Here is a 19,342-nt window from a genome sequence, read left to right on the forward strand (position 1 = left end):
AGGTGCCATCTTTGCCCATATAAGGAGATCCGGATCTCATCATTTAGGCAAAGATGGCAGCTTTGGGTCCTTTTTGTAGGCGAACTTCAGAGAGGTCAGCAGGATTATTTTAGACTTCAGATAGTCGACGGAAAGGGCTGGCGCCTGAACTGTACAGGATCTGTCAGTGGGTCCTGCCAGTGAGATGAATTTCTTATCTTTCTTTTCTGTTTCTCTTTCTCACTCTCATTGGGGTTGTTTTTTTTCCATTTGTTTGTTTTTTATTGAATGGGAGAAAATAAATGAGGTGGATTGGAATCTTTCTGGTTCTTTCAACTCCAGAGTTTCCTGTTTTACAGTGTTTAGGCTACAAGGTCAAAAGGTCGAATACAGGACTGTTTGGGATGGGGGGTTGGGGCATTGAGGTTAGGGCATTGAGGTGTAGTAGAGTTGTTCTGTCCTTAATACAGCAATTTGTCTGAGGAGGAAATCCGTTTCCCTAAAAATAATTGTACTCACTGACAGTCACTACACAATCAACCAGCCAATTTTTTTTTTGTCATTTTTCTATTCTGGAGGCAGTTGTTTTTATCAGGCTTTTCTTGGTTTTAAACTTACTTTTGAGGTGTCGGCATTCACATCCTTTTTGTTGTTTAGTAAGACTGTATAAGGGTTTTGTACATTTTCTTCATTAAAACACCTCTTTGAATGTACTGTACTTGTCATATTACTCTGCTTTAACTGTGAACCCAGCTAACGGTTCACAAAAGGAACCAAATCTGCCATCTTTGCTAGTAAAGGAGATCTGGGTGATAATTGAAGCTAATTACCTACGGCAAGTTATAAGATGTCGGCTAGATTTTTGCTATCTGAGAGCTAAATTCCAAAGATCACAGTACCCACTTGAAGACAGAGAAAAAAATGTGTTGAGCGAAGTGTCTGCATCTCAGACCACCTCGTCCCCACAAGAGTTTAACAGGTGCGGTCATTCAAAATCCCCATGTTCCTTTCCCATAGGAAAAATGTTTCCTGAGGAATAGTTCTACATATTAGAAATACCCCTAGAAATGGTCATAAATAAATAAACATCCCTGTGCACTAGCCACGTGTAGACCCCCAGGTGCTGGTGAAGTGCAGGGCTAAGAGACTTATTTTTTTTTTTTTTTTAAATCACCACTGATCTGATATTAGATGTTTTAGGAGCGAACAAGGCCATTACCTTCCTCAGATTTACTCTACTTTTTAAAACCCCAAAATGTATTTCCCACTATCCAAAGAAATGTGCTATACAGCATTTTTCCTTTTCAAATGGTTTTCTGGTAATCCTGAACTTGCATTGTTGCAGTGCTTTTATCAAGGCTCCAAGCACTTTACAGTGATATAACCTTACTAGCCACTACCAATGTGTAGCACTCCCCTGGGGTCATACACGCCAGCCATTACAGTTATTTCCTGCATATAAGCCGCATTGTGTATAAGCCGCAGGACAGTGTTTTATGCAATTTAAAAGAAAGAAAACCATATTAACGCTATATTAACTGGCCCCCTGCATTAACCTCATAGCTGAAGAAATTTTGCAAAATCAATGTATAAGCCGCGGCTAATAGTCGGGAAATTACGGTATGCACCAGAACTCTTCACCACACGGCAGTTTGAGATGGTGAATGAGGGTATAAACTTGAGATGACATGTCAAAGGTCAACGAACACTGCTATTCAAAGGTTTGAGGTCACTTAGGAATTTCCATTCCACTCCATTATAGACAGAGTACCTGCTGAGATCAGTTGCATCATGACTTTTTTTTTTTAGTTAGGGCAGCAGTTTTCAGATTACATTATGTGCTTACATCATTGCACAAGGGTTCTCCAATGTTTTCTCAGCCTTTTAAAATTATATCAAATTAGTAAACAGATTGAGTCTTTGGAACATTGGATGAATGGTTGCCAATTGGCATCTGTATACTTATTGTATACATAGATATTGTAGATACTGCATTCAAGATCAGTGATTTCTCTCTACAACACGAATGATGAAAACAAGGGCATTTCCAAGTGACTCCAAACTTTTGAACAGTAGTGCATGTTATGTTCAAAGACTCATTTTAACCATTAACATAGTCAAATGTATTCCCATATATAACCATTAATCTGTCTAATTTGAGGTTGTGAGATTCTTTAACCCTTAAACAGGCAGAAGTGAAAAAATAGTTGAAAAAAATCATTTCATGTTATTATTTGTCTCTTTTGCACCTAAGGAAAAAATTCCCATACTCATTTTTTTAATATTTTGTATGTTTTGGATTTTATGAGTTGTATCTCCCAGGATATGTTGCCCTATTAAGGTACGAAAAAATTCAAAATGGTTAACATTTTAATGTTTTATTTGATATGCTTAACTGATACAAGCTTTATTTTCTTGCCCATTTATTTAACAAATATTATTTTTAAAATTAATTTTCATCATTTTTTATGAAGTTCTTCATGATATGAATAGCAACATTCTTAAAAAAAAAAAAAAAAAAAATCCCGACATTTTTTAAAAAATTTATTTTTTTGATTTTTTTTTTTTTTAAACTGATGATCACAATGCCCCACATTTCCTCTATAAAGAGTCAACATCACAAATATTATCTACTTTGTCAGTATTTGTGAACACTAATCTAGCCTGGAAAATCCAGACCCTGGCAATCTAGAAAGGTTAATGGTCTGGCCACGAATAATGTAATGGCCCACCTCAAGGGACGGCACCAAGCATGCATTTGAAAATTTCACCACATGTAATTGGATAACACTACAACCAATGTTTACTCTGACTGATTCCGGACTTTGACGCAATTGGATATCACTATGACCAATGTTTACTGACTTCCAACGTTGCAGCTCTATCGTCATCTGTTTAGCTCGCCTCTGGGCCGCCTATATCAGATACACTGATGTGATTGGTTCTCCGCAATGCAAGGGACAAAAATAATGTGCATCATTACTCATTGCCAGAGTCTGTTGCAGTGTGGTCTCGCAAGAATTCTGAATTTCCAGGGTAACGTTAATCTGCCAAATCTACATATAGCCTATACAAACTCTAACAGTGCTGTGTTGAGTGTATGATAGGGAAATTCACAGTTTTAGGAAGCTTTCCACACCAATAAGGGGCAGCATATTGGTTAAGATGGTTGGCCTGCTCACAAATATGACCAAATTCCTCTGCTTTTTTGGGCGTTTGTTCCATCGCCCCCCCCCCCCCCCCCCCCCCTCCCCTCCCCTCCCTCCCCCTTCAGGGTTAGGGTTCTCTACCGCTCTCATAATCGTCCTTCTGTTGCCATAAAATGAGCTAACTGTGATACCCTGTGGGGATATATTTAAGGTTATACTGTCATAATGTACATACCTGTACCTGATAACATTTGTTTTTGCAGTGTATATTAGTTTATCTTCCTATCTGAAACTAAATTTTCAATACCACATAGAATACACATTGACCACATGTTATACCGCTAATCTGGCAACGTATCTCGTGGGATACATACATTTCAAAGTTGCTAAACTAACACCATGAGCATAATAGGCTTTATTTCTCTTCATACATATATTTAGACTATAGTTATAATCAGTTATAAGAGTTAATATGGTTGTTTTATTGAATATAACTATGATTTATACGTAATTACTCATCTCATGGTTAGCCTGTGCTCAAGCACTGGTGGCCATTTTGATTTCTGATCAGGCTGACGAACCAATGACTGATAACCTGAACCAAGTCATGTGACCTAGATATTGATAATAGACAAGACTTTTGATAACCGATAACTTGATTTGAAAAAAATATATATTGTGGCCCCATACAGGATGTTAAAAAGTATGTATCCCGTAGTGCACATTGCCTGTTTAAAAACAATCATTCTACTTAACAAAAACAGAAACATAAGAGAGGGAAGCCTTTGGATCCAGATTAGAACATTTTAATTGGTCAATCAGGACTAGCCTATTACACATGACTTTTGTTCATCAAAATAGATACATAAAATTGTGTTTATAAAATCAGATCTCCAAAAATTAAAACATTAGAATAAAAAAAAAAAAAGTTAATTCATGGCTTAAGAAATAAAGACATCTCTAGGCAAATGTACCATATATAGCAAAACGAAAAGTACTCAAAAGCGACTCTTTCAAAACACCAAAATATAATGCATATACATACATACGAAGCAGGCCTTCAGAACATAAAAGTAAAACAAAATCAGTGGTTTGGACTGTTCATGGTTATGTATACAGTGGATTAGGCCGGACTGGGGGACAAGGCTTTACATCTGAGGCTTACCCCTAACGCCTCAAGGAGTGTGTTGTGCTGGAGTTCATTAATGTTCTAATAGCTTCCGGTACATGGCATTTGATGACCAAAACGAGACAACAAGGATATGTGTTGTTGAAGCAGTGATACTCAAACTGTAGTTATGAGCAAACACACACACACACACACGCGTGCACATGTGTGCGTGCAAGCACACACACACACACACCCACCCATACACACACACACACACACACACACACACACACACACACACTGGATAAATTAACGGCATGGATCAGGAGTTTCCATGGTGATGACGGCCTTACACGATGTCCCGGGTTCGCTTGATGGCACAGCACAACAGCATACTGAAGATCATGCCAAAGATCTGAGACGGGGAGAGAGATCATATGCAATCACATGCATCATCAGGTCAGTCTGACCTTGTCCTAAGGGGCGGAGTCACACCGATGCCCTCAGGGCAGCGTTCTTATGCAATCAGAACTAGAACAGTAAGATACTCCCACTCTTTTATTCATGCCACCATCAGGTGATTAATTGAGGACAAAAGTCAGGAGTAGGGGGGTCAGCTCATTGGTGTTGTTGGGTGTTCGCAGGTGCAGGGCTGTGGTTACTGACAGGCTGAAATGAATGTGACCGAGTTGTATGTGTGTGTGTTTGATTACTGCTAGGGTGTTTCTGTATCTACTTTGCTGCTATTTAGGATTATACTGATGAGACTGTCAAACTGAATTGCCCATCTTGGGATAAATAAAGCTTTCTGATTCTGAATACTTATGACCCATACCACATTCCTGTTGTGTTAACACTTGAGATTTTTGTTATCAGAGCGAAGCATGTTCACATGGTTACGACATTTGTCTATAATGCTATAATGTTGTGGACAGACAAACAGGTCTACATTACAATTTAGAGATGCTCCATTTTTTCCATTTTTGCAAAGATGGATTTAGATTAGATACCTTCTCCCATTAAATGTCAGTGTGTGTGTGTGTGTGTGTGTGTGTGTGTGTGTTGCGCGTGTGTTGCGCGTGTGTTGCAGGAGAATGGCAACTCACCATGATGACTCCAATCCCAATGCCCACTCCTCCAATCACATGAAGCTTGCCGTTGAACATCTCATCAATTGCAGAAGGGCAACTCTAATAATAAACAAAGCAAACAAAGAACATATTTAAGATCAACAGCAAAATTAAACTTTGAAAATATGTGTAAATTGTATCAGAGCGATTTTTTATTTTTTTTAGATTTGAGAAGGAAACCATCTTTGTGTCTACCCACCACTTTCCCTTATTCAAAAAGGCAATAAGTAAAAACGGTTTTCCATTCTACCTCTGCTTTAACAGAGTTTAATGATGGACAGCATGTTACCGTGGTGATGAACACTTCCAAGCCCTCTTTCTTGGGACAGGTGTCTGTGGCCACAGCGGCATCCACAGCAGTCCCAGTGAGCCCACAGCAGTCAAGCTGACAAGAGAAAACACTTCAAATCAGGTTCAGTTGACGCACGCACACGCACGCACGCACTCACACACGCACAGAAAGACAAGGTGATTGAGTGCGTTGTCATGACACCACTGTACATAACACCAGTGCTTTATCTTTAAAACTGTTTTTCAATAACTAGAATTAGGATTGCAATATGACCACAGAATTTGCCATTTGGAACACTGTGGGTGCCTCTCATTCGTCTTTTAAACATCCTCCCTTCTTTCCTCGGTCCTCGTCCTCACTGATCTAGATAAAGGATGATGCGGTGGCAACAATGGGATAGTCTATCCAGTGTTAGTTATACTGTAGATCAGTGGGAACGAGCCTGGAGGACCGAGCATCGAGGATCAAGGAGGGATGCTGCGAGGCACCCTGTGTCTAAGGTGTCATGGTTCTTCAGTCTCACCCACACACAGACACACCGACACACAGCCGGTTTCACTTACCCCAAACTGGATAGCTTTCAGAGTGCCCTTCAGGGCTTCCTGTTTGGTGTCTACGTAGTTGGTGAAAGTCTCTTTGTAAAACGTCTGAATTTCTTCCACCACCTGCATTCAAAGACAAAAAGTGCAACGCTGTCATAAACAGGGTTCATGGGGCTACATAGCTTCCGCCTGAAGACTCATGCTTGGGCCAAGCAATGGAAATGAACCAGTTAAAGACCGATTTTGCAACTGATTGATTTATTGATGAATACACTGATTGATGGATGGATGGATGGATGAATGAATACATAGATTGACTAACTGGCTGACTTGTAATGTAATTTGGGTCTGAGTCATTGCTAGTTAAAGGAGATCTATGATTCTAATCCCAATAGCTGAATTTAGCAATGGTCCTCAAATATGACTGGTGTATGTGTGTGTGTGTTTAATATGTGCGTTTAATTCTGCCCACAATGTTTGATTTTTATTTTATGATAAAACGTGTTTGTAAACTGAAACTGCAATTTTTTTCCCCCCACATTTTTGGGATTAAGTCCCCGGTTTTGGTGGTCTGGTCACGTTATAGTACAGGGCTGGCTGTGTAGCACTGTATGAAATACAATAGAATATAGTAGAGGAGAGCTGTCGCTAATGGAATGGTGCCTTCAAGACTACTCGAGTCCTTCACAAAGCTCCCATTGAGAAGGGCATCCACTTAGCTGTGTGTGCTCACTACTTGTTCTCCAAGTCACTCTACAATTACGGAGAGCATTTTCACAGTACTCACCTTTTCTTTGTTGGACAATCCCCAGATACCAGCGGCCACCTCAGCAGCGAAGATCAGCAGGAGGAAGAAGAAGAACTGGTGGAGGTCAGAGAGGTCAAAGAGGTCAAATGATGCAAACAAAACATTTAACCAGCAAGTTAATGTTTTCCCCACACAGGAGAAGATAGCCTGTGGCAACTTAAGGTCAGAGGGCTTCAAGCAGGTGCTCTAATAGGTTGAGTATCCTTCATTGCCCTTAGTCATTTAGTCACACCAACAGAAGACAAGTCATCTAGCGCACTTCAAAGCCAAGATGAGAGACCTTGTGTGACCTTCAAAAGCAAAACGTTCTGTCTGGAACATTAGATAGGCGATAGGGATAACAAATCTCCACGTTAATAAAGAAACAGTGTTGCTCCCATATGATGCAACAAGGGCCATCAAGGGACCCTTCTCTGTGCGCTCAGACTGAACCAATTAAACAGATTTGTTTACCATCATTTCCCAACTATTAGCCTCGGCTTGTACATTGATTTTAAGGTTAATACGCGGTGGCAGTTAATATGGTATTAACATGGTGTTGTTTCTTTTAACCTGCATAAAACGCTGTCCTGTGGCTAATACACAATGTGACTAATACACAGGAAATTGCTGTACTTAAAAACAACATGTGGCCTTTCTCTGTGCGCTCCGACTGAACCAATCTAACTGATTTGTTTACATCACAGCTTGGAGATTGGATTAATGGATTGGTTTAACCCAGTCTCCCCTTCTGGTTTGTGATGGAGACATTGTTAAGAGGATGCGTAGGGATAACTCCAGTTCAAGTGTCATAGTGTGTTTGTCTCTCTGGCTAAGCTCATTCAGGTCTCGCTTTGACTTATCTTTGTGAAAACAAAAAAACATGGCTTCCTTTAGGTCAGCAACATTGTTTTTGTAAACATTTCTTACAAAAATGAATCGGTTTAGATACGGCTAAAGGAAAGGGAGGCTTTTACGTAGATAGCAGACCTTTGAACAGCCGTCCTACACCAGAGTCAACTACCATTAGTGCATTTCCAATGGCCACTGTCCAGCACTTCCATTAACAAGAGCTTGGTGTGCTTATTTTATTCTAAGTGTTCCACCTCTTGAGTGTGACTAGTCTGGCTATCACCATACTAAGCTCAATCTTTTAGAATTGAACATTAGTATGGGGAGGCTGCGCTTTGTTTCTACTGCACAAGGGGCGTGATCAATGGGGATCGTTCAAATGACTCCATATGCTTGGATAGTCCTTCAACCAATCAGACAAACGATCCAGTGCGATAAGTTGAGTTTCTGATTGGAGCCAAAGGTTCTGGCAGGGAACAAAGGAGATAGATGTGCAGGTTTCCAGGCTGCGCTGCCGGGCGAAATCCAAATTCACCGGAAGTTCAGGCAGGGTTCACCCAGCCTAGAGTGTTACTGCATTGTCATGACAAACAGTAGGAGGACTCACCAATCCCAGCATGCACGGCGACTCCCGGATGGCACCACAGCATCCCAGGAAGCCCACGACCATCATGAGCGCTCCGGCGACGATGAGGAGATACACTCCTGTGAACAGCAGAGGATCACAAAACAAGAGGGTCAAGATCAGAGGTGCGTTCAAATCTGCATTCTGCATAGGCAAACGTTTGCCTCTTGGTTTTGATTTGCCTTGAGTTTTCTGCACTCGAACAGGAGAGACTCAGAAGATTAGTTCTCCATGGTAAATTCCAGTTCCATTCCAACGAGTGGGCATTTACATGCAACATTTGAATCACACACACACTCCCTCCCTGACTTGACCTGTACTATCTTGCACTGAGCACACTACAGCCCCATTTGAGACTACAGGCTTATTTGTGCAACAGTGATGGGGCCATAGGACATTTACATGGAGCTGCCGCTTTTATTCAAAGTGACCCTACTGTAGGAGATAAAATGGCAACACACCAACCAGCAAAGGGCTTCTTAGCTCTTGAAAGTCTGTGCGATCATCCAATCGATTCAAATTTAATACATAAAGGCGTTGCCTGACACACACACACACACACACACGAGAGATCCAGACCTACACACACATACACAGACAGACACACACACACACACACACGCTTGGGAGGTGAGCAGTTCTGACTCAGGCGTGGCCTAGAAAACGAAGCAACCATATTTCATGAAGCCAGCATCCAAAGATGCTTTTTCTTTTAACTTTTGTGTAAACATCGACATCAACTGTTCCAATTGAAATGGCAATCCCCACCCTAGTGTCCATCTGCAGGTTGAACATTAAATTTAAAAAAGGTTTCAGCCTTTACAAATAATGTGTTCATAAAAAGGCAGTACAATTGCAGCTTCATATCCAGAATGCTGCATTTCTAAAGTAGTGCAGTTACAGTACAATGCAATGTATTCATGCTCAAAATGCTGCATTCCTTCATATGAACTGCAAGGAATTCCTCCCCAAAAAAAAGTTCTGCAGTTCTGAAACTCAAAAAAACAAACAAAAAAAATCCTTTTTGCCTCTCGACACCTCTGTGTGCCATTTTGAACACACCCATCAGAGGAGTCTCTGCTTTGGCCCAGAGCTGCTTGACAATCACACCATCTCTCGAAACTGCCATCCCAGTGCCTCGCCTGAGCTGCTCGGAGCTGGAACAATAGCGCTAGCCAACGCAAGAGCCACCGCGGCGCATGAATGCCATCCTCACCCCCACACCCGAGTGCTTAGTGCGAAGGCGGTCATTAACGCGCTTGCCCTCTCCCGACGCACCCAGGGTGCCAACAATGGCGACATAAACTGGCGCTGTGCCCAGGCAACAAGCCGGCGAGAGCAGCCCGCTGATACCACCGTCTAGCATTTACCCCTTTAGAATGCAGTTTAGTCCAAAGTGACTGACCCTCAGGAAACACAAAAGGTTGGGTTTTTTTCCCCAGTCAAAGGCTAAGACTAGTCCTACATTTAGTCCTAGCTCTTTTTCAGCGAAGAACCTTATCAAAGTTCAAATTCAAAAGAATTCAAATTCTTAAAGTTCAAATGAACTGGATATACACCGATGCTTTTCAAACGTGAAGTTCCTAACAGAGAAAACTGTTTGGAACTTCATGTTTGAAAAGCATCAAGTGTAGGATATATTCAGTTCATCTACACACACACCCCAATCATCTCTTCAATCTATGTACAGGAATCGTGTCCTTATTTGGTGCATCTTAACTTCAAACAATACTTTCCTACCTCTACTTTATTTTACCATCTTTACTTTACTTTGTTTTACTACTGTATAGTTACTTTACTTTACTTTAACAAAAGGAAACAGCTATGCATGGGTAAATGCTATAAATCTTCCCTGGGTTCGCAATGGCCGCTTTCCCTGCATTTACATTCCTGAAATGATCTTGCCAGATCAGGGCCAGATTAGAAACGGCTCCAGGCCAGAATCGACATGTTTGGGTGGTTGCTGCGGAGGTCTGGTTTTGTGTTGTTATTTCAGTCACTTTATAGTGAGTCTTTGCATTGCAGCTGCAGAGAGACACGAGAAACAAACATCACTAAATCACAACAAAGCTCAGCGGACTACAATACCCCACTCTGTCTGTCCAACGCAATGGAGAATGGCGCGTGCGTGTTTGTGTGTGTGTGTGTGTTATTTGGCCAGGGTGGAGCGATAAGAGAGCCGGGCACTGAATGTGGCAGCATGTCATCATCTAAACTGGGCACACACTGGTGTTACGACCACCCATGTCTGCAAGCACTTGGTCACACATACTGCACACACACTGGACAGACACGATCATTTGGGACGGGGGTCTTCTGAACTAAGTCGGCTATTTGACCCTTGTCTCGCCCCAGCTAACACACACAGAACCATTGGAGAATCTTCTAAACTAAGTGGGTCATTTGACCCTTGTCGCGCACGCACGCACGCACGCACGCACGCACGCACGCACGCACGAACGCACGCATCTCCTACAGGATCACTCTTCATGGTCCCTTTACTACCACTAGACCCCTGTGTGTATACATACAGCCTCCATGGCTACAACTCTGCAGTGTGTTAGAGATTCATCTTCCACCTTGATCATCGAGCCATTTAAAATGACACGAGGCACCACTGTGTTTGTTTGGTTAAGGTCGACTGGGGTTGTTGTTGTTGTACAGATTACAGAACCAATAACCAGTTTGAAGGTTATGCATTTCCAAAACATGCAGCAGACATAGATAGAGACACACGTCTGCACAAACACTTTTTTGTGTCTCTGCTGCATGTTTGGAAATGCATAACCTTCAAACTGTGCCTGTGTGCTATGTGTGTGTGTGCAACGTGATCTCACGGCTTGGCGTAAAATGATACGCCACTTTTAAAGCTATTTGGCGTGCCATTTTACGCATTTAAGGCTTTTAGCGTCTTATTGTACGCTAGTTTGGCCATGGAGAACAACGCAGCCGCGTCTTATTGTACGCTGTTTGGCCATGGAGAACAACGCAGCCCAGCCTACACGGGCACAGCCGAACCAAACGAAATTGTCCGAGCAGCTACGGATTGAAACGAAGTTCGAAAAGAAGACGACAGCAAGGTGAGTTGGTCGCAACTTGCATGTGATAGCAGACATGATTTTTGCGTGGTAATATAATGTGTATGAACATCTCAGCTCTTATATTGGGCTACATATTGTGACACGTAGCCTAGGCTACGGCTGCACATCTAGATCTATGCTTTTCTGTGTGATGTAGGTACAGTAGCTAGCTGGAATTTTACCCTGTAACAGCTAATGCTAGCTTGCAATAAGAAACAGAACATTTATTTTTCGCATATGTTTCTTGCATTGGCATGGCCATAATGGACATTTTAATTGCATGTATTATGATATTGAGCTATATTGACATTACAAAATGATATAGCACGTCGTTTATTCAATGTTGCCATACATAAAGCGAGTGATGATAAAAGTGATCAGACAGGCATGTGTAATCGAATCTAAACTGCTACGGGACAGAGATGTAAACGCTCGGGAAAGGGCGAAGAACAGAGGGTGATGGGCTACTGCACTGATCTATAGAACACTTTATGTGTGTATTCTTTATAGATCAGTGGGTTGCTGTCATGTGACAAATGCATAGCCACAAAAAAGCGGAAATGCATAGAGCGAGAGCAAGCCATGTGGGGTAAACATGTAATAATGTTGTTGTTGTTGTTTTGTTTTTGTTTAAAATAATGGTTTTTTAAAAAAAATAGTGCATTTCTTCAGCGTACTACGTAGTACAATGCATCTTTTAATGTTCAAAGTAGCCTACTGTATTATTTTCCTGCATAAGAACTACAAATAGCCTAGGCTACTCCAGTATTTGAATAAATGCCCACTGCAGTTTTACCCTTGTCTCACCTATATATGTCTATGAATTGCAGTAGTGATAAAAAATGAAAAAGGAAAGGAAGGTGTCCTGATGTGTTGTTTAGGGATGATGGTCCTGCAATGTTTCTATATGTATCTTGATGTCTTTTTTTTGTTTTCATTTCATCATGTTTTCACAGATCCTTGCTCCTGATATCCTGATGTGTGGGTTTCATTAATGTGGCCTTTATGACTCCAACAGAACACTCACAGAAAGGAGAGCAGTGTCATACTACAAGATAGCCAGCAACCCTTGTTTGGCTACTCATTTGTCTACTTCCTGAAGAGGAGCATGCTAGCCTTGACACCTCAGTCCTTTCTTCCATTAACAGCTGTGTTATGGAGCGCATCCTCACATCATGGTCTACTGCAGCAGGTGGATACAGAAGACAATTGGTAGGTATTTTGCATCACTTTTACCTAACTTTTACATAACTTTTACTGTGGTTTTGCTATGGTACATATGGTTGATTAGTATGCTAAATATAGGCCCATATTGTAGATTGAGAAACAGTCGATACATTTTGGCCTAAAGTATTAAGGGACAGCTGAATTGACTACCTATACCATATATTTTCTGAAAGTCTATGGCTTCTAGATGTCAATTCACATGAATTAAGGTATGTCCCACCAGCCAACTGACTTTGATCATAAAGCGTACACAGGCCCATATTGTACGTCGGGAAACCATCTGTACAACTGATACATTTTGGCCTATACTATAAAGGGTCAGCTGAATTGACCACCTATACCATATATTTTCCGAAAGCCTATAGCCTCTAAACGTCAATTCATATGAATTACGGCATGTCCCACCTGAGCCATATATTTTCTGTGAATTTGCTTTGCCTTTCAGTTTCAGCAAATACATGTATACAAAATAGAACCATGTATAGATTTATGTTGTCCAAAGGTTGCAGGAAGGTGGGATATGTTCTAATGTATGTTAAATCACATCTACAACTGACAAGCTTTCAGAAAATATATGGCTTGGTTAGGTGAAATTGCTCTGCCTTTGAGTTGGACCTCAAATCGTATCATGTGTGTACCTTGTTCGTCAATATGCAGAATAGAGTCATGTATACATTTATGTTGTCCAAAGGTTGCAGGAAGGTGGAATATGTTCTAATATATGTTAAATCACATCTACAACTGACAAGCTTTCAGAAAATGTATGGTTTGGTTAGGTGAAATTGCTCTGCCTTTGAGTTGGACCTCAAATCGTATCATGTGTGTACCTCGTTCGTCAATATGCAGAATAGAGTCATGTATAGATTTATGTTGTCCAAAGGTTGCAGGAAGGTGGGATATGTTCTAATGTATGTTAAATCACATCTATAACTGACAAGCTTTCAGAAAATATATGGTTTGGTTAAGTGAAATTGCTCTGCCTTTGAGTTGGACCTCAAATCGTATCATATGTGTACCTCGTTCGTCAATATGCAGAATAGAGTCATGTATAGATTTATGTTGTCCAAAGGTTGCAGGAAGGTGGGATATGTTCTAATGTATGTTAAATCACATCTATAACTGACAAGCTTTCAGAAAATATATGGTTTGGTTAGGTGAAATTGCTCTGCCTTTGAGTTGGACCTCAAATCGTATCATGTGTGTACCTCGTTCGTCAATATGCAGAATAGAGTCATGTATAGATTTATGTTGTCCGAAGGTTGCAGGAAGGTGGGATATGTTCTAATGTATGTTAAATCACATCTATAACTGACAAGCTTTCAGAAAATATATGGTTTGGTTAGGTGAAATTGCTCTGCCTTTGAGTTGGACCTCAAATCGTATCATGTGTGTACCTCGTTCGTCAATATGCAGAATAGAGTCATGTATACATTTATGTTGTCCAAAGGTTGCAGGAAGGTGGGATATGTTCTAATGTATGTTAAATCACATCTATAACTGACAAGCTTTCAGAAAATATATGGTTTGGTTAGGTGAAATTGCTCTGCCTTTGCGTTGGACCTCAAATCGTATCATGTGTGTACCTCGTTCGCCAATATGCAGAATAGAGTCATGTATAGATTTATGTTGTCCAAAGGTTGCAGGAAGGTGGGATATGTTCTAATGTATGTTAAATCACATCTATAACTGACAAGCTTTCAGAAAATATATGGTTTGGTTAGGTGAAATTGCTCTGCCTTTGAGTTGGACCTCAAATCGTATCATGTGTGTACCTCGTTCGCCAATATGCAGAATAGAGTCATGTATAGATTTATGTTGTCCAAAGGTTGCAGGAAGGTGGGATATGTTCTAATGTATGTTAAATCACATCTATAACTGACAAGCTTTCAGAAAATATATGGTTTGGTTAGGTGAAATTGCTCTGCCTTTGAGTTGGACCTCAAATCGTATCATATGTGTACCTCGTTCGCCAATATGCAGAATAGAATGATGTATAGATTTATGTTGTCCAAAGGTTGCAGGAAGGTGGGATATGTTCTAATGTATGTTAAATCACATCTATAACTGACAAGCTTTCAGAAAATATATGGTTTGGTTAGGTGAAATTGCTCTGCCTTTGAGTTGGACCTCAAATCGTATCATGTGTGTACCTCGTTCGTCAATATGCAGAATAGAGTCATGTATACATTTATGTTGTCCAAAGGTTGCAGGAAGGTGGAATATGTTCTAATATATGTTAAATCACATCTATAACTGACAAGCTTTCAGAAAATATATGGTTTGGTTAGGTGAAATTGCTCTGCCTTTGAGTTGGACCTCAAATCGTATCATGTGTGTACCTCGTTCGTCAATATGCAGAATAGAGTCATGTATACATTTATGTTGTCCAAAGGTTGCAGGAAGGTGAGATATGTTCTAATATATGTTAAATCACATCTATAACTGACAAGCATTCAGAAAATATATGGTTTGGTTAGGTGAAATTGCTCTGCCTTTGAGTTGGACCTCAAATCGTATCATGTGTGTACCTTGTTCGTCAATATGCAGAATAGAGTCATGTATAGATTTATGTTGTCCAAAGGTTGCAGGAAGGTGGGATATGTTCTAATGTATGTTAAATCACATCTATAACTGACAAGCTTTCAGAAAATATATGGTTTGGTTTGGTGAAATTGCTCTGCCTTTGAGTTGGACCTCAAATCGTATCATATGTGTACCTCGTTCGCCAATATGCAGAATAGAATGATGTATAGATTTATGTTGTCCAAAGGTTGCAGGAAGGTGGGATATGTTCTAATGTATGTTAAATCACATCTATAACTGACAAGCTTTCAGAAAATATATGGTTTGGTTAGGTGAAATTGCTCTGCCTTTGAGTTGGACCTCAAATCGTATCATATGTGTGCCTCGTTCGCCAATATGCAGAATAGAATGATGTATAGATTTATGTTGTCCAAAGGTTGCAGGAAGGTGGGATATGTTCTAATGTATGTTAAATCTCATCTATAACTGACAAGCTTTCAGAAAACAGTTATTTTAGTATGGTCCTGAGTTATGATAGAAATTATATTGACACAAACAGAATTGGTAATGGAATTTTTCCTGTTACCGTTTATTTAGGTCCAAACCATCTTGAGGCCTTTTGGACAGAGGAGAGGATGACCAAGCTGGTTAACCTCTACATAAATAGACACATGTCAAGTGGTATGTATGTCTTTAGATGTAAAGAAATTAAATGTAAAGAAATGATGCAGACTACTGTGTCTGATTACACTTTAACACCTTTCTACCTCAACACTAATTCAGGGTTTATCAAGGCCCAAATATGCTGAGGAATACAGGCTGCCTGGGTGGCCTAAGGAGTTGCCTTTCACTTCAGTCAGTGGCGAAATTCAAATTCCCCGGAAGTTCAGACAGGATTCACCTAACACTTTCATGCATTGTTTGCCATTTATAAAGGAAAAGGTCAAGGACGTAAGGCTTTTACAGCTGAAAAGCTGATACAGCTTGTGCAGTCCTACAATGCACATGTCAATGATCAGTTGTTTGTTGAGGCAGCAGCAGCAGGAGCAGCACCAACAACAGAAGCAGCAGCAGCAGCAGCAGGAGCAGCACCACCAGCACTATAAACGCCATCAGCAGCAGCGGCAGATTATAAAGAAGGATAACAATGAATACATGAAATCAGAGTGGGAAGTTGTGCTTTTATGTTTCATATACTGTATATATATGCACCTTACTTGAGTGTCTCTACAATTTAATTATACTGCAATGCAATTAAAATAAAGGCATTCATTTAATTAATTTGTCATTTCAGTTTGTATTATTACATTCATTTCGCCTGGGTGCCAGCCAAACTTAGCCCTTCCCACAACATTTCAGGTCGGGAAGTACGGTCTGGAATTGCGCCGTCAATTATGCTCGATCCAGAGCTGTTCGGACCAATGTGTACATGTTGTAAAAGACACAAGTTCATCTGAATGCTATAGGCTATGTCTTAGTAAACATACATGTGTTAAGTTCATGATTTGCATAGACAGGCAGGCCTTGATTGCACCTTAGGGTTATACCAGTTATGTTCATATAGACTGCACTCTGGCTATCGTCAGACAGTTTTGCATTCGACAAGTTTATGAATCGAACCAACCACCTCATAACACCCATTTTGTGCCTTTCTCATATTTACATGTTTTGTGATAAATAAACATGATTTGCAGGTCAGTTTTGACCTACGTGACAGCCTTGAAAAGTACCATCTAGACAGCTATTCAGTTGAGTTTTCAGACAGTTTTGCATGCACACAAGTTGATGAACCATCTTCAGAAACTGATGTTTAGAGGGCATATTTTTGACATAGGTTGATAAATAAAAGTTTTGTAATCATACTCAAACCATTAAAACATCCATATTTTGACTGTTTATGATACACAGAGGTGTGCTGTACTGAAATAAACCCAATTTCACTGATCTTACACACTGGGGGAATTTTGATCCACAACATCCTCAGAAACTGATGTTTAGAGGGCATATTTTTGACATACGTTGATAAATAAAAGTTCTTAAATCATACCCAAACCATTAAAACATCCATATTTTCACTGTTTATGATACACAGAGGTATGCTGTACTGAAATAAACCCAATTTCACTGATCTTATGTGCAGTGGGAATTTTGATCCACAAGACATCTTCAGAAACTGATGTTCAGAGAGCATATTTTTCACATAAGTCGATACACAAAAGTTCTTAAATCATACCCAAACCATTAAAACATTCATATTTTGACTGTTTATCATACACAGAGGTATGCTGTACTGAAATAAACCCAATTTCACTGATCTTATGTGCAGTGAGAATTTTGATCCACAAGACATCTTCAGAAACTGATGTTCAGAGAGCATATTTTTCACATAAGTCGATACACAAAAGTTCTTAAATCATACCCAAACCATTAAAACATCCATATTTTGACTGTTTATGATACACAGAGGTATGCTGTACTGAAATAAACCCAATTTCACTGATCTTATGTGCAGTGGGAATTTTGATCCACAAGACATCTTCAGAAACTGATGTTCAGAGAGCATATTTTTCACATAAGTCGATACACAAAAGTTCTTAAATCATACCCAAACCATTAAAACATCCATATTTTGATTGATTATGATACACAGAGGTGTGCTGTACTGAAATAAACCCAATTTCACAGATCTTATGCGCAGTGGGAATTTTGATCCAGAAGACATCTTCAGAAACTGATGTTCAGAGAGCATATTTTTCACATAAGTCGATACACAAAAGTTCTTAAATCATACCCAAACCATTAAAACATCCATATTTTGATTGATTATGATACACAGAGGTGTGCTGTACTGATATAAACCCAATTTCACTGATCTTATATGCTGTGGGAATTTTGATCCACAAGACAGCTATAGAAATTGACGTTAGAGAGCATATTTTTCACATAAGTTGATACACAAAAGTTCTTAAATCATACCCAAACCATTAAAACATCCATATTTTGATTGATTATGATACACAGAGGTATGCTGTGCTGAAATAAACCCAATTTCACTGACCTTACCTGCCTTGGCAAGTTTGATGCTCTGGACATACTCAGAAACTACAATTCAGACACCCATATTGGCCAGATAGGCCTAAGTAAGTGTCACACTCATTGTTTCATGAAATGTTGACATGTGGCACATATTTTGATTCAGGGAGTGATAACAAACTTGTTAGTCAAATTTGAGACCTCCAGCTGCTTGTGTGTTGACAGGAGGCGGAGCCAAAGATTGGAAAATCTAGATTTCTAGGGGGCGCTATAGAGTCTGTGAATATGTGAGGTGTGGTTTTACTTCACTCATATATTTTATGTCATACATAGATGTCACATGCCAAATTTAGTCTGTCTATGAGGTATGTAAGTTAGAAATTCTAACCCTAGGTGTAGATGGTCATAATTTGCATAGGTCAGACAGGCCTTGATAGGATTACACCATTAACTCAAGATAGTGCCAGCATATGGCACATATTTTGGTACAGGGGATGATAACAAACTAATTTGTCAAATTTGAGACAGCTAGTGGCTTGTGTGTTGCCAGGAGGCGGAGCCAAATATAGGAAATATTGGATTTCTAGGGGGCGCTATAGAGTCTGTGAATATGTGATGTGTGATTTTATTACACACTCATATTTAGTGTCATATACAGATGTCACATGCCAAATTTAATCAGTCTAAGGGGTATACAAGTTACAAATACCAACCCTAGGTTTAGATGTCCTTGATTTGCATAGTTAGACAGGCCTTGATAAGGTTACACCAGTTATAATCAACTAGAATGATACTTCTGAGGAAATGCAAGAGTGGGCTTCATCAGGTGCAGATCATCAAAAGGGTTGCAACAGTACCTTATTTTTGAAAATCAGGCACACAGATCAAAAGTTATCCGCATTAACGCAACATCCAATAGGCCAAAACGCATAAATAAAGTGGTTCCTATGGTGGTTGCTAGGTAATCATGTTGGTTACTTTAGTGGTTGCTAGGTTGACATTGTAGAGCTGG

General features: G+C 40.0%; 2 protein-coding genes across 3 annotated transcripts in view; one reads left to right on the top strand and one right to left on the bottom strand.

Annotated features, from left to right (window-relative positions):
• cwf19l1 (CWF19 like cell cycle control factor 1) overlaps nt 1-697 on the top strand; it is a 12,998-nt gene extending 12,301 nt beyond the window's left edge. Inside the window, exon 15 of the mRNA XM_062518263.1 lies at nt 1-697. This exon is cut by the window's left edge and continues 934 nt beyond it. The gene's annotated coding sequence lies outside the window, so the exon portion shown is untranslated.
• Nucleotides 698-3,918: 3,221 nt separating this feature from the next.
• The window catches only part of cd9b (CD9 molecule b), a 35,059-nt gene continuing 19,635 nt past the window's right edge, over nt 3,919-19,342 (bottom strand). For both annotated transcript variants that reach the window (XM_062517853.1, XM_062517854.1), the window contains exons 3-8: nt 8,450-8,547; nt 6,991-7,065; nt 6,225-6,326; nt 5,659-5,754; nt 5,346-5,429; nt 3,919-4,654 (exon numbers count right to left, since the gene is read on the bottom strand). In XM_062517853.1, the coding sequence (XP_062373837.1) occupies nt 4,589-4,654; nt 5,346-5,429; nt 5,659-5,754; nt 6,225-6,326; nt 6,991-7,065; nt 8,450-8,547 (521 nt within the window). In that variant the 3' untranslated portion in view covers nt 3,919-4,588. The remainder of the gene's footprint in view (nt 4,655-5,345; nt 5,430-5,658; nt 5,755-6,224; nt 6,327-6,990; nt 7,066-8,449; nt 8,548-19,342) is intronic.

Source organism: Sardina pilchardus, chromosome 17 (assembly GCF_963854185.1).
Source record: "Sardina pilchardus chromosome 17, fSarPil1.1, whole genome shotgun sequence".
Classification (NCBI taxonomy): domain Eukaryota; kingdom Metazoa; phylum Chordata; class Actinopteri; order Clupeiformes; family Clupeidae; genus Sardina; species Sardina pilchardus.